The sequence below is a fragment of the Antennarius striatus genome, chromosome 10 (genome assembly GCF_040054535.1).
Source record: "Antennarius striatus isolate MH-2024 chromosome 10, ASM4005453v1, whole genome shotgun sequence".
NCBI classification, from domain to species: domain Eukaryota; kingdom Metazoa; phylum Chordata; class Actinopteri; order Lophiiformes; family Antennariidae; genus Antennarius; species Antennarius striatus.
In genome coordinates, this window is record NC_090785.1 from 17,250,610 (window position 1) to 17,267,424 (window position 16,815).

General features: G+C 43.8%; 1 protein-coding gene across 1 annotated transcript in view; it reads left to right on the forward strand.

Annotated features, from left to right (window-relative positions):
• Window positions 1-16,815, forward strand: part of efnb1 (ephrin-B1) — a 57,429-nt gene that overhangs the window by 22,763 nt on the left and 17,851 nt on the right. The window contains exon 3 of the mRNA XM_068325211.1: window positions 1,825-2,102. Within this exon, the coding sequence (XP_068181312.1) occupies window positions 1,825-2,102 (278 nt within the window). The remainder of the gene's footprint in view (window positions 1-1,824; window positions 2,103-16,815) is intronic.

Here is a 16,815-nt window from a genome sequence, read left to right on the forward strand (position 1 = left end):
ACAATAGCATGGAAATAACGTCTCACCCCTCCCAAGTCTCCTACGACAGGTCCTATCCACACACGCTTTCATGAAATCATTCTCCAACAGAAAGTGGGCGGGGGGGGGGGGGTGGGGGCAGAGAGAGGGGGGGTGGGGGGTTGGGGGGGGTTGATGGACGGAATTTTTTTTGGCAAATTTCATGTTACATTCATCTCCTCTGGGAAAAAAGTCATTTATTTGGTAATGTCCTCGTCCAAGAAGAGCGTCTGTGAATGCTGAGAAGGCCTTAATCCCATCATGCTCCTGTTCACGGGGGAAATGTCCACAGAAAATGTGACTTTTCTTTAAATGATCATTTCTTAGGGCTGGATGTTTGCCTGCGTTAAAACGCCATCGTAAGATCCCCAACTCTCACACACTCCTCCATCAGTCTTTTTTTTTTTTTTTTTTGAGGGGGCCCTCTTCCCAGGGTCTGTCTGAAGAGTCAGTTATTTAGTGGTGAAATGATGTGTGTGATGATGAAATGAGGGGCTGCAGATAAGGCGAGATTGTGCTCAGAGAGAGAAAATAAGAGCGAGGCGGCGAGGGGCCCGGGCCCTGATGTCTTGTTAAAATGTGAGGGATCAGAAAGAACAACAAATGCATTGCACGCCACTAAATCCTGCTTAAATCCGCTGGCATGGGCAGATCTAGCAGATAGCCTCACTGCTGTGCTCACTGTCTGTAACCACGACACGCACACACACACACACACACACACACACACACACACACACACACACACACAGACACACACCCGTGGTCAGTCCGGCTGTCTGGGTTAATGCTTGGCTAACTGGGACAGCAGAGCTGAACCATGTTGACATTTTAAGCCTCCAACAAGTCCAGAACAATGATTCAGCCCGTCTGACCCCCCCACCATCCCCCACCCCTCATCAGAACGCAACCTCAGCCCATTTCACTGACCGATTCCCACACATACACACACACACACAGATACGTACATAAACACTCACACGACTGGCCAATCGCCCCACGACTAGTGCACCCCCGGCCCTCTCTTCACACACACTTACACACACACACAAACACACACACACACACACACACACACACACACACACACACACACACACACACACACACACACACACACACACACACACACACACACACACACACACACACACAGTGGGTCTCCTCCTGCTGCTCCCCACCTTTAGTGAATAAAGGAGAAGGAGCGCTGATCTTATTGAGTTGGCAGCAGAGATCGAGGTGGAGAGGTACGGTAAGGCCAGATGGATTATCTTAATCCTCCACTAGATGATCACGGCCGAGGGACGATGAACCCGGGATCTGACCTTTGAGGCCCGTTTTCCTCCAGAAGCTCCGACCTCTGAAGTACAGGAAGTGTCAATATCACGTTGAAGCAGGAGTCCGTTATGAAACCCAAAAGTCTGTGCTGTCCTTTGGACGTAACCCTATCCGTAGTCATATCTGCGGGGGCCATTTTGTGTTTGGCCATCTTGTTTCCCTCCTCGTAAACTTTCAGTATGCTTTGATTCTCGTCCAAGTTTGAGAAAAAACTTTAGAGGATTTGAGTAAAACACTGTCGACCGACGCTGAACAATGTCAAGTTGCTACATGTAGTGTTTTTGTGGGGCTAAATTAACTGCTCTCTGCCTAAAAGCCCCTGCCAGACAAATCTAAACCCATAACTCCCGCAGCTCAAAGTATTAACACTGTATAAACTGTTGCTGAATTATGCGGCTGCTTTTCCAGACTTCCTTTATTATGTGTTCCTAATACTCTTTCTCTTTTTTTTTTAACTTCATTCTGCAGGTTTCTGCCTGGAAAGGGCCTGGTGATCTACCCAGACATTGGGGACAAGCTGGACATCATCTGCCCTAAGGCGGACGAAGGCAGAGACTATGAGTTCTACAAGCTGTACCTGGTGAAGAAAGAGCAGGCCGACAGCTGCAGTACCGTCCTGGATCCCAACGTGCTGGTCAACTGTAACAAGCCTGAGAAGGACATCAAGTTCACTATCAAGTTCCAGGAATTCAGCCCCAACTACATGGGCCTGGAGTTCAAGAGGAACGTCAACTACTACATCACCTGTAAGTCGGTCTTAGTTCTGTTTCTCAGTGAGGTTTAGCGTTCTAACCTTTATTTATTTGTTCAATAATGGTAACCACCTTTGCTTTACACTCGGTTCCATACAGACACACACTCTTTACTTTCCCTGTAAACTGTTTTTAATGGCCCCCGCAGCTCCAACAGCTGGAGGTGACATGCATTACTTATGGCACAGTTGTAGTTTATGTTCATGAGACGGAGCTGTCTGTCAGCTCCGGATGCTAACCTATAATCATTCTGACATCCTTACATCAACTGTTAAATGCAATTTTGAGGCATTATTATGTTTTGAATCATTTGTGAATTGGCATCACAATATTCTGTTATTTTATGACTTGGAAAGTCAAGTTTTGTTCTTACAAAAAAGAAACAAAAATATTTTGTGGAACATTATAGACATCAAAATTAGCCAGTGCTTTAAAAAAATAGTCAAAGCATTAAAGCTAATGTAATATTACCTGTTACATACCACACAGTATTTGGTAACAGTAATTTATTTTTGAAAGTTTATCCTGGTTATGTAGTTATACTGTAGGTTTAAAGGTAAGAAGAGAAATAATTACGATTAAAAAAATGTTTTTAATGAAAAACAAGACTGAAATTCCATTTTACCGGTTTGACAAATTTTTAATGCCCTCCAATTTAAAAAGATCAGGGATAATAGTTCATCTCCATCTGTCAGTAATGTCTTTTTGTCCACACGTTGTAAACATACCTCACACACTGTACAGATTAGCTTCATCAAAGATAAAACTTCTTTAAACTACTTCTTTGAGCCTTTTGCCTTCTTTAACCTTCCGCAAATGCTTCTTTTTTGTTTCTGTGGAAATAAGGTTTTAGGGTGAGTCAGGAGGGTCGTCATCTTGTTCAGAGCATATCTGGCCAACTCATCATTTTTGTTTACTGACCTTTACACATATATTAACCTCTGTGAGTTGTACTTTTTACTGTTTATCTGTATTTTTTCTGCAGCTCTTATTTATTTATTTATTTATTTATTTATTTATTTATGTATCCACGGAGTCACGATTTTAAGATGACTTCAAAGTTTGACCATCTTTTCCAGAGCCTAGATCTGAATCAATATCTGCTCTACTGGGCTCACCAGAGGAATGGAGGATGATAGTGAGGAGACTCTTGTTATGATATATTTATTTATCACTATTGGCTCTCTCCTGGGTTCTTGGTTCTCCTCAAAGCTGGACCTTTCATGTACATCCTCCCTAGTCTGAATCATGGCTACAGGATGAGCAGATTATAGGAGTACTGTATTTACATCTACACAAGTGTTGGCTGCTCCTCAGCTCCAGCCAGGGTGAGTTGGAGTGGCAGTAGGAGTGTCAACAGCCACCATCGCATTAGGCAGCGTTGTGGGGCTTTGGGGCTGAAACATATGACAGACCTGTCCTGCTGCTACATCATCAATCATCTTCAGCTTAGTTCCTGTGAAGTTCTTGATGGTGTCTACGAGAATGTCCCCTGGGTACATCTGTTTGATTCTTATTTGGATAGACAGGACCAAGTCATCCCCACTTGAGCAGAAGGTGGCCTGACATTCCACAAGCATGAGAGCATGGAGGACTTGACCCGGTTCCGAACTGTTGAAGCTGTAAATTTCACAACACTTTCAGGAGGCATATTTAAGAGGAGGTGTGAGGAAGCAACCAGAAGCCTGCGGTACTCTGGAGACGTGTGGAGCCGGAGCCTCTGTCTGCTTCCATCCCAGAATCTTAGAGTACTTTCTCACCATGTTGAGGACTTTGGTGGTTAGAGTCATTTAAGAAATTCAGAAGATCACAGACATATTAAATTCCCTGCAATGTACCCGTTAATGACTGCATGTCAAATGTAACTCACTTAAAATTAGAAAGAACAGCCTTGGGGGACTTTGGGACCATTCCGGCTTTAAAATCAGCATCCCTCATTTTATCGCTGACATTCACTGCCCATACCTCAAAAAAGAAATATGATACCAAGTGCAGTTCTGACATATTTAGTGGACAAAATCGGCATGTTGTAAAAATTTACTGCAAGCTATCGAAAGTCTTCTCGAGATTGTAGTCTTTCCAGCATCAGAGGAGCTTTGGCATCCTCCTCTTTAAAAGTCTCCAGTTCAAACTCCCAAAGCCTTCAAACAGAAGAAAGAGAGGCTTTATCTTTATTGCTCTACTTCAATGGAGAAATACTGGTACGACATGATGGTGGATTTCGCGGTGGACTATCTTTGAGTCTTAGCAACTGTTTGTTTGGTTTCATTCAAGACTTGATTGCTTGAGATTGGAACGTGCTTTTCCCGCTGATCGGACGTGTAATAGAACACATAAAAGTCACATTTAGCATGAGAAGAAGATTTACCTCCACACAGTAGGTTTTACTCAAGTGTCTACGTGCCAACCAAGCTGCAGAGCTTGACTGTATATTCAAGCAGGAAACAAGATCTTGAGGGAAATAAGATGGTGTTACTTTTGGTTTTAGTTAGGTGTATATAAAGCATTGCAAAATGTCAAAAGTTCAACCCCAGTGAAGAACAAAACCTCTCTGGCGTACCCTGATTGGTCTGTAGATTCCTTTCTGCTTCCTTTTTGAAACCCCATTGATATTTCATTGCTAGATATCAGAACAAATGAACCTGTCAACAAGACAGACAAGAAAATGTCACAAGTGTACGTTCAACGATAGACTCGAGAGCACTCCAGCTCAGTTGATCTACCAGGCACAAATGAGGAGAGTGTGTTCGGGGTGAAGAGTGTGTGAGGTCTGGAGCTGAATTCTGATGGCTGCTGAGTCACATTTCAGAGATGAACTCAGTGATTGTGTGCTGTTGTAAATAAAGTGCAAAGTTGAACCACCCTGAGGACCAGGCAGAAAGTGATGCATACATAATTTATAAAAAACATTGATAATCATAACCACAGTTGATGCTCACAGGAGCTGCCATTTACCGCGTTTTGCTACCCTGGTGGATGCCTTGTGTGTATGTGACCATACTGTAAAGGATAAGGCTGGTGATTACATGATTTTTTACAGTTGACAACAAATCCCAGGAAAAACTGTGGATTTATCCACCCAGCAGTGATAAAGCTGATGCTTCTGTGCCATAGGCATCATTTTATTTTGAATACCATGCATGTGCTGACTGTAAATACTCACTAAAAGCATCCTATGTGTATTAATCTGCTGCTAAAATTAGTCTCCATGAAATGCATTGTTTTATTAATATATTTATTTATTTATATAGACATAAAAATAGAATACCCCCCCATGGCTCCATAAGGAAATAACTCATCTGTGGTAAAATAAGCAAATAAATATATGTATAATCTTAATAGAAATGTTGTTGATCATTTGTTACATTTCCTGGAATGATTGAACAATTTTCTAAAACAATACCATGTGCTGTGGTCGTTCTGGTTTGAGGATATTGTCAGTGGAGGCTCTGCAACATCTGTAATTGATTCCTCGCTGAATCAATGAAATGATCAGAGATGATCATGACATTACAGAAGCAATGTCTGCGCTAACATGCAACAAGCTGCAACATGCCAGAGAACTTCTGGCGCAGTCGACTGCGGTTGTATAGGAAGAAATAAATTCACCACTCATCATCTCTTATGGAGCAGACTGACAAGACCTACTTAGAAGAGGATCTAGTCAAATGTTATTAACCTTTCTACATCCCCGTACATCCGTCTCCTTAGATGCTTTCTTCCCAGAACCTGGAAAGAAGAACTTATTCAAGTAATTTAAGTATCGTACAAGTTTTGAAATTCTCCTGAAGACACGACATTAAATCTCCTTGTTAACAAAATAAACCTGAGCCATGTTTCATTTTTACAAGAAAATAAAAAAGCTCCTTGATATCGCCTCCCTCAGAAGATAACATTCTCGCTGAATTAAATCAATGTTGTTTCTTTTAATCCGTACCAGTTCGGTCGATATATAACCCTCCCTCTCAAAGCCAGAAAGCAGGAAATCATGAAACTTGTCATCTTATGTTATTGAGCAACAATTTTTGTTGGGGTTGCTCCTGTGGCAACACACCATTTGGACTTCAAGAAATGTATCTCTGAGCTTTATTACACCCACATGTCTGCAGCAAACACCTTGGGCCCTTTTCTGCATCTGCTCAAAGTTTTCCTATCCGGCTGTTGCCGGGGCCGCTGAGTTTATTGTCTCCTGATTACATCATAAATATTTAAAGTAACTCTATTAGTGACATGTGCGGGGGCATGCATCCTGAATGCAGTGTGTTCCATCATCAAAGAGAAAACATCAACTTTACTTCAGGTTGAATTTGCCTTTATTAACACCCTCTCATGTCTGTATTCCTGCTGATGAGCGTATTCTGTTAGTATTAAGGGTGTTTAACTGTTTCGGACGGTGAACTCCAACTAGAGCACGTCGTAAATCCTTCACCAGGAAGGTGGACGTGGAACCGTGCTGATGGTATATCATCATTAGACTCTTACACCATAATGTTCTCCTGCCAGCAGTAATCAAATGTAGTATTTGTCTTTGTATATTATGTTAATATTGTTGTTCTTTGAAACAGGAAGAGCATGCTTATTTATTCCACTGCAGCCTGCGTACACCTTGACACACCTCATCTATCATCCAGGTAATGGCTGCGCCGCATGCGTGTAATGTGTGTTTTCTTCATAGTGCGACACGGGGGAAGGCAAGCACCTGCAACCACGCACTTCTGCTTCCCTTTACAGTAGAGTCGTCTTCATTGAGGCCTCTTGAGGCCGGCTTATCCTCGCCAATAAGTTGTGAGTGCATTATCCTACCATGTCTGCAGGGAATGTAGTCCAGCCAGTCAGCAGAGTGGCGTAAATCTGCTCGGCCTATAAAGACCCGGCTTATCTGGCCTGATTAACGGTCAAACGTGGCAGGCGAGAAGGGGTTCCACAGGGAGTGGACATTCCACTGAATCTTCCAGCAGTCGTTTTTCTCGTCCGGCCCCAGTCTCAACTCTGACTCCGTTTGTCTTTTCCTTGATGATCCACACCCTGCCCCCTCCCCCCCGCCCCTGCCCCCACCGTCCTCCTCTTCTGCTCCTACGATGGAATAGAAAAAACAACAAAAGGTGTGTGGTAAAGTAAGCAACAAATGGTGTATGTGTATGTGTGTGTGTGCATCTTTATTAGTGTGTGTTCCATGCCCCGCCGTCACCGCAGGGTGTCCTGTCCTCTGGGTCCGGTCTATTGGAGCCCAGCTCTGACAGGAGTCGCAGAGGGGGGGGTTAAAGGTCAACACTCGTGGAGGAGGGGTCACGGAAACACAGCAGGAGATCAGTGATGATAACCCTGCTGATCTAAACCCCAGACTAAGACCAGCCTGTGCTGTCTGTCAGCACCCCCACCCCCCCATGCAAGCACCAGTAGAGGGGGGGTGTGTGTGCATACATTGTATATATTTACCCCATATGTACATATGTAATATATATATACACACACCACACACACACCCACACACACACATATATACTGTGTAAATAAACACACACTCACATACGTGTACATATATACATACACTGTATGTACACACACACACCTGTTATATGTGGGGCAGACAAATACGTGGTAATTCACGTCGATGTCTAAACACAGGAAATGAAACGAGCTGATTGTGAGGATCATGGCTGCGGTGTGTTTAGGGGTCGGCGTTGGGAGAGCAGGGGTTTTAGACAGGAGGCTTTTAAGGCCGAGGAAATATTACAGAGAAAATGAGCAACGGGGCGGGAAAGAGGGAGAAGGGACAAGCACACGTAACGGGACTCATGTATATGTTTTATACGTCTCCAGCGGAGCCTAAAAGTCCATCCGTTTTCCTTCGCCTTCACCCCTCATTGATATAATGTTCCGTGACTCCTCGGCGATACGTTTTTCTGTGGTTAAAACCGGTCGGTGCTTTAAATACGAAGGAAGGCCAGGAGGCAGTAAACAGAAGCTGTTTGTTGTCGTGCTCTCCTCCTCCTCCTCCTCCTTGATTTCCCGTGTCGTGGGCAGGTTAAGCCTGATCCCCCCTGACAGCTGTCACTCTCCATCTGAGCGTACGACTGTGGCCCCCTCGCACAGACCCCACGTCCCCACTAGAATACCGCTGCAGCAGAGCGCACACTATCCCATCTCCAGGAGATTGCCTCGGTAAAATACATAATATCTGGCGGCAAATGTCAAATGTGCTTTCATTCACGTCTCTTCATTTCTTTTTATTTCTTCTTCTTCGTTTTTATTTTATTTTATTTTTTTAGTGTGCCTGATTAACTGGTATTACCTGAGGATTCTTTGTTTTTTAAAACCGTCGTTCAATGTGGTTGCTGACCTAGTTTTTTTTAAAAACAATGTGACCCGGTTGAATGATCTCTCTTTAGCTCTTAGACCTGACAGGATTAAGGTTAACTATGCAACATTTATGCTTCTTTGCGTGGGCTCCTCCATATCAGCATAATTTTTTTCTTAACAGTGTACACATAAAAACACCCCCTCCACTCATACGCCCCCACGAGGAATCTTTCTACATTTAGAGATATGCATGAAGAAACATCTTTTGCCCCTCGCCTTCGGTAGAACTAAAGGTCAAGGTTGAAATCGCTGGCCTGGCTGCAGCAGATTGCATGTGCACACGTCACATACATTATGTGCACACACACACACACACACACACACACACACACACACACACACACACACACACACACACGCTCCCACACAGGTACTCATTAATAATGCAAGCCAGCGCAGGAGCATGAACACATAAACATGTACAAGTGAGGACTCGAATGGATATACGGCGCATACAGTCACATATAAACGCTGGCAGGCTCATGGCTCAATTTGTTGCAGTAACACAACAGTAATCTGATTAAAGAAAAATGTTAAATGTCATGTTTTATAATTACCATAAAATTTCCCAACCCTGCCCGCTTGAAAATACGCAGCAGCATGTGTGAGCAGCGCTTCTGAAAGAGACAAAGGCGTTTTTGCTGTCAGATTTCAGACGTAGAAATAACTCACTTTCCTGTTTTCAATAACAGTTCAATTACTTTTTTTGTGGCAAACACTAAATGTTAACATCTGGTTACTTCCCTCAGTTACATCAATTACAAGAAAGAGATATTATGAACTTACAGCTGAGTAAAGAACTGAGGATTTATTGTTGTGTTTCATATTTAGCAAATTACAGGCATGAAAAATCACTTGCAGAACACAATAACGATTAGAGCTTTCGTCCATATCCTGTTTTAAATCCTGTGATTTACTGCGTAACCTGGGATGAACAAATATAAGAGCTCACAAAGTGGAATAAAATACGCTGTTTTAGTCTACTTGATTCTGAAACATATTGTCGATCTCTAAATTACTTAAATCCTATTAATCATTTAGTTCCAGTTTGTCACATTTAAATGTATTTAGATTGTATTCAGGTTGAAAATCAGTGGCGGGTTGACTTTGAGTAACTGTCAGTGATGCGTCCGATTACAGTTTTAAGCAGGATGACTTAACGGATTTCATTTTCAAAGTAAACCCAGCTAACAGGTCGGGTTAGCACCGGTGCAGCAGCATGGCCCGGGATAAGGAGATTTAACCCTCTCCCCCTCCCCTGAGTGAACACAGCCCAGTGTTTATTAGAATGCCAGTGTAATATATGACTTTGTGCTTGCTTTGCAGATATATCCCGGCTGCCTCTGCTACTTCTGCTTTGGATATTTCATTCAGAGAGGGTTAGCGGGCGCAGCGTTATTGTCACTGGTTATTGCCTTCCGTTTATTACAGAGGAGTTTGTTTAGGTTGTGTGTGTGTGTGTGTGTGTGTGTGTGTGTGTGTGTGTGTTTTGGGAGGACATGAGCACTGTCTTGCAGAGAGAGGCTGCTTGCGTGGCTTTATGAGTGAATGGTAACCAATGGTTACGGCTGAATGTGTCGCTGCTAGATGAAGATGATATATTCATGTATTCATCTCAATTAGTCGTCTCCGAGCGTCTTCAAATGCAGACACTCGTCCCCGCTCGGCTTCGCTTCACACTTATAGTTTATCCCCGTATGCAAACTCCTCTCGTCTTCTTCCTCGTCCTCTTGCCGCCGTGTCATCCCTCGCTCGTACTCTTCCACCTAAGCCTTCCTCTTCTTCTTCTTCTTCATCTGCTCTCAACCCTAAAGGAAGTTGTGTGTGTGTGTGTGTGTTTGCATATACGTACATCGGATTTGCATTTTGCTAACTGTTAGCTCAGATCTCTGATCAGACCACAGGAGGCCACAGAGCCATCGCCGTGTAACGACAACACCGTTGATGTCTGCTCTCTGTTCTTTTTCCTCTTGTCTAACACAAACTCGTTTCTCAGAAAAAAATTTTCCCCTCCTTGAGCTACTGTAATTTTTCAAAAGTAGCTTCCTTTCTTTCTTAAAATCACTCCACTGATACAAGCTGAAATAGCTTTACCTCAAAGGAAAGGAAACGTCTTAAGACTGCTGGAAAAGATGCACGTTTGGAGTTGACTCCATTGTGATTAGGGAAAAAGTAAATGTCGGAAGATGTGCATCATGGTCCTCAGAGTAAATTATATCGGACAATGGTGAACTGCTGTGTATAAAACAAGCACTGGATAAAGCAATGATAGCCCATAATCTAAAACACTCACAGATGCATATTTCCCTTTCCATCTGAGATGTCTGAGGTCGTTTGCCCTCTGCTTTGCCAACAACACATATTCCCTGCTCCTTTCTTCTCAGGCCAATAGCTAAGCTGAAATCACGTCTCTCAGATGGAGCTCAGTCTTTCTCTCCAGCATCCCCAGAACAGTGGTTTCTCTTTTCCAAGGCACACTCTGAAATGGCTTTGTTTTCTGACAGCCATTCAATGGCACCCTCAGCCAAGGCCTGCCAAGAAGTCGGCCTCCCCGAGCTGGAGCCTGGGCCTGTTTACACAAACTCATCGGAGAAATATGGATATGTAATTATAGAGGTTGTTAGTTTTAATGTCGCATCCTCACTATGGAAACCGCTGCATGCTTGGTCAGCGACGAACGAGGGAATGCTGATGAAACTCTGACCGGGTTTAGCGTGAACAATTCAGCGAAAAAAAGCATTTTCGGGGAAGGTGAAAGACGGAGAAGGAGTTTTCTTGATGGAATCAAATCAGCAGAGAGCAAAGCAAACATGAATCACAAGGCGGTGATAGAGATTGCTGCGGTTGTCCAATGCATAAATACAGAGTCTAAATACTGCTCTTCAGGCCAGGACCAAACCCATTTCTGTGAATTCAGCTCAGTGGCAAAATGTCCATGTTCCATTCCAGCATGACCACAGGCACACAAACACGGTAACAGGAGCAGACAGGCACACAAAGAGTGTGTGTGTGTGTGTGCGTGTATGTGTGTGTGTGTGTGTGTGTGTGTGTGTGCGCGCACAAACACACTGGAATAAATAAGCACCGAGCCACATAAGCAAAATCATATGTATAGTCACAAGCTCTCACTAGCATGCAAATAGATGCTGACACACACACACACACACACACACACACACACACACACACACACAAAAAAAAGCAGCCTAGCCTCATGTGTTCATTCTGCACAGATTTTCTTGCGTAATAGCGCCGCTGTTTGCATTGTGCAATTTGTCATTTGTTAATGCACATTCCTGTGAAGTGTAACCCAGTCCCATGGGCGTGGAGGTGTTTGCTGTCAGTTTGTGCATGTGTGTCATGATGGATGGATGGGTGCAGGGAGAAAAAACCACAAAAAAAAACCTTCCTGTTTCCAAATCAATGTGTCGTTGTTTGCGTTGGGTCTGTTCTGTCAGGGCTGATGACTTCATCGATGGCCGTGGAATAACTTTACCTCCAAAAAGCCCGCAAGTTCAATTTCCTTCTGTCTTCCTTCCTCTCCCACTCGTTCTTCTGCAACTTAATCTTGTGCTCCCGCCGCATTGCCATTCCACCTATTTTCTCTCCTTCTTAGATCCCGGCACCCCTTCTCCTCCCCTCCTCTCCTCCTTATCCCTCCTGCACAGTGACAGATCCTTCAGGAAATTGTTTCGAGTCTGCCAGACATTTTTGTGTTTTAGCTGTTTATTTGTGTTGGGGGCACGAGGGGTCCCGGAGCCTCACTTTCTCTCTCGGACTAGAGGTTAAGCTCCCAAACTCGTTCAGCGCCCTGTGCCACAAAACACTGATCCTCGATCCGCGTGGCTTTACCGTGTAACTGATACGGAGGATGAGGAGAGAGGAGGACCAGAGAGGATGTAATCAGTGTGTGTGTGTGTGCGTCAGCTGCTGGCTTTGTGTGTATTAGGATGTAATCAGCAGCATTTTTCTCTGTGGTCTGCTGTGCTTTTCTGATTGGGGTTTTGGCGAATAACGGGAAAGGGAGGAAAAATGTGTTTCTTTTCCTGCTTCTTGTGTTGCATCCTGGCTTCAGCGCTTAGAGGAGAGGCCCGGCTGTGGTTTGGAGCGACGCTCGCAGGCTCTGGTGCTTTTACACATCAGCTGCATTAGACTCGGCCACCTTGTGTGCGTGTCTCTGTACATCAGAGCTGCTTTCTCAGGTCCCGTGTTTGCTGCAGTCAGCTTTGTTCAGTCGCCTCCGAGTTAGCAGGTACTGGAAATTCCCCCAGGGTTTGTGCTCACCCACACACACACAGACACACACACACACACACACACACACACACACACACACGGTCACACGGACACATGTATGCCCACCCACTCATGCAGGATCCCATTTCTCTCTGTGTGCGTCTTTGTTCTGCCGCTTTGCAGATTTTGTTTTTGCGGACAACAGATGGGCTGACATGGAGTCTCTCCTAAATAACAAGTACGCTCTCCGTCTCTCGCTCTTGTCTGTCTCTTCTCTCTCTCTCTCTGTCTATCTAACTGGCATAACCTTTTCTCAGCACTCTAATCTCCCCTGTGCTGCAATGATTTGTCAGTTATTCGATTCAGTCGTGTATCAAGCAAAAAAATCCCATAGACTCACGCATTCCATCCTCTCAGATGAGAAAGAGTTGCTGCTTTCTTTCTTTTGTACAATCTATTGGTGTTTGTAGGTTAGATAAATAAGACATTTCAAGTCATTAATTTCAGCCTTTAATCTTCTCCTTTTTGTGTTTTCCACAATCTGATCACCCTGGCAACTTCATTACCCAGAGGGCAGCTTGTGTCACCTGAGCTATTGCGCTCATTTTGTCTCTCCTCGCGAGTTGCAACCCCTCATTGGGTTTGATTTGCATCGCCTATTTGTGATTGGAAGTGCTGAGCCTGTGGTTAGACTTATTGTTTGTTTGTTGGTTTCCCCTCATTGATGTGTGTTATTGTGCTGCGGAGCGCGAGGCCGGCTTGGTTGTCATAACTCTCTGAAAAGGTCAGAGAAAATGATGCTGCTCTCTCCACAAACAACGAATCGACACTGTGTAGGGCAACGCAAGCACCCGACCAAGCCTGACACACACACACACGCACGCACACACACACACACACACACGCACGCACACACACACACACACAGGCGAGTTCTCAGAGGGTATTTGGTTCTGCCCCTGCTGGTCGCCTTGTCACAGGGCTTCAGCTCTGGTTGCGCTCCTCGGGGGAGTTTGTTCATAGATTAACTATTTAGTCCAGATTTTTGGAGCCCTGTGGTCTTTGACCTGCCCCCCACTATCTCCTTCACATTCCGATCCATCCCAGAGCCTCTTTTTATCAGGCCTCACAGGCTGATTTGTGGCTTGTGATCCTTTAGATCGAGGCCGGCGACTCCTCTCCAGAGTCCACGGGTCTGTATCACCTTCGCAGAAGAAAAGACGAAGACGTGTTTTATCATCCCCTGGGATTTAGCGAGTCAACCGTGGTTCACCTCGTGTGATTATCGGTGCAAATGAAGCAAAGGAAAACCTTCAGTGAGCCTCCTGCTGAGTAACAAGCTCGCTGAGAGACCTTCGGTGCATCAATCAGCTGATTACACATGTGTAACCTGACAACGCCAACACCGCCCACTGACTTGTATCACTGGCTGTTTGGAGAAAATAACTCCTGGCATTTATTATAGGCTATGATTTCTACAAAAACATTGTAATGGTCACAATAATGGGATAATGAGAACAGTGTGATTGCTTTTTCTGCCTTTCTTTCTATTTAAGTAAGTGCTTACAGTCTGATCACTGTACTTTGTGCACCATTAAAGATTTGGAAATTGAAACTGAATGAGAATTTTGTGACGGGATGTGATGTTGGGGTAAAAAAAAAAACCATAATCATATTTTGAATATATGTTCAAATGAGAACTCACTGTCTGGAGCAATGATTTCAAAACAGATTTAATTTTAAAAGATTATGATTAAAGAAAGATGTTTTCTCAAAATGACTAAATCTTGTTTGTTTTTTTAAATTCTGGGTTCAAGGAAGAAACATTTGAAAAAGAACAAAAACACTCTTTGGATTAATTTTGATAAACTCCATGGGCTGAAATCTGTCATGAGTGGACGCAAAAACGTTGGGGTAAAGGGTTTGTTCATTTTAAGCAGTCACCAGCAAAAAAACACAGAGAGCCACTGATATAAACAACTTCATGTAAGTAAGCACAGCTGCTCGCTTCCATTACTGAGGCGCCGCCGGCTGTAGCCCCGTCATTATGAGTTCACTGTGAAACCAACGCTTTAGTGATATTTCCCTATATCAATAAAATATCAAATACATAAAAGATCTTCTTCTGGTTGCTGAAAAGCACTGAATAAATGAGGAGTAACAGAAAAATAAGCTCCATTTCTGCCACTCTTAAACTTTATGAACATATTTCATAAAGCCGTGTCGGAGGAGTTAATTTCAAGGCAGTTACTCTTAATACTTTCAACAGGTGCTTTTCTGCTTTTGTCCGCCGCTTCTCCTGGCACTCGCTCTGACTCACTTAATGGGGAATGAAATTTAATAATATGCTCCATTTATTTGTGTATAAACTCCCAGATTGCTGTTAATCCCACGCATGACCCAAAGAATGTAGCTGAGGGTTGGTGCTTTTAATTTGCAGCGGCGTCTTGAAGTGATCAGTCAGCTTAACAGACGTTTCGACAACGCGGCGAGTGACGGGGGATCAGGAACTGTAGAGGCGCCGCTGTCTGTCAAATAGCAGCGACAGCACGCAGTGGGGGGGGGGCAGCGGTCATGTGATGTGGACAGGTATTGGGAGAGAGTGGGCATCTAGTGCACTAATATCTGTGGACACACTGGATCCGTGATGCGATTAAACGCTGGAGTGGAATTCCCCTCAGTCTCTTGTTTGCTACAAGCGTTGTGCAGACTCACGCTGGTTAAGCTCAGGATAAACAGTTACTCAACTACTCCCACAATATTAACCCTTATCTTTTGAGCTTATGTGTGTTTGTGTGTGTTAGATGTGTGTATTAACATGTGTTGCATCTCTTCTAACCTTTAGCCCAAGCCGGCAGGAGAGTGAAACGCTCGTCGTTTCTCTCTGACCTAGTTTTCCCCCTTCTGCTTATATTCTGTGAACACGCAACGTTTCAGCTGCTGTTAGTCAAATGATGCACAGTGGGGTTTTTTAATGGGCTTGGCCACATGTGTGTTAACATGTTTAGTCATTGCTCTCGGGGCATTTTCTCGTTCACCTGTTTGTTTTGCATATCAATCAGTCAGTCAAGTTTTATATGGATAGCCCAAATTCACAAACCACGATGCCTCTGAGGAGGTAACAAGGGTGTCGACTAGAGCTGTGCCGGCTCTTTTTAAAGTAATTGTCTGAATAAGAAGGAGTGGTGTTGACTGCAAACCAATAAAAGGAACAGGTACAGCCGCCTGAAGCGTTGTTATTTCTCTGCTGTTTGTTTGTCTGTTTGCTGGATTACTGGGAACAATCAACGGTTTTCAAATTCAAGTTTTTTTTTTCTTCTTCTTCTTTTTTTGTTTTGTTTTAACAGGTAGGACACGGGTATAGGAGAATATAAGACGCTGGAGATGATCCAGATCATCTGGCTCCAGAGTAGTCCATCAATATGGGATAGTTACTACGCTTACCACACAATGACATCCCCATAAGATCGAACCGCACGTCCAATTCTGGATCCAAGTCATAATATTTCAAGATCTGGCGATCCGCTCACGGAAAATTCAGTTTAATAATGATAATAGCGTATCTCCAAATACCCCTGATCTAGACCCTGAAGAACCCATTAGAAAAATATGTTTCTTGAATAGCTATCAAACTAATATTATACAAATGCAATCCTGAATTCTAGGTTTATGTTTCCATAGTCAAGGAGTCACATTGCGGAAGGTAAAACTATCATGGGATTGTTGCTTTTTGATGCAGTAACATTATGGGGAATGTGAGAAGGACACACACTCTCTCTCTCTCTCTCCTTCCGTCTCTCTGCTTTATGTTCTTTCTAAATTTAAGTTTCACTCTGCTTTTATGTGAAGCACAATGACAACCAGTTCTCCAGCCTACCTTTCGCTGTATTTACAACACATGTAAAATAGCTGAGGTATTTCTGTGGTTGCGGCCTGATGATATCGTTGAATAGAGCTATTAAAGTCAATTAGCTGCTCTGTCATTAGGGAGGATTTTTTTGGGGGGGCTTCTGGCAACTTCTTCACACAACAGAATACATTATGACTGGAGTAGCTGGTGAAGTTAAAATAGCTAATATCTAAAAATGTTCCACGCCAGGAGAGGCGGCGG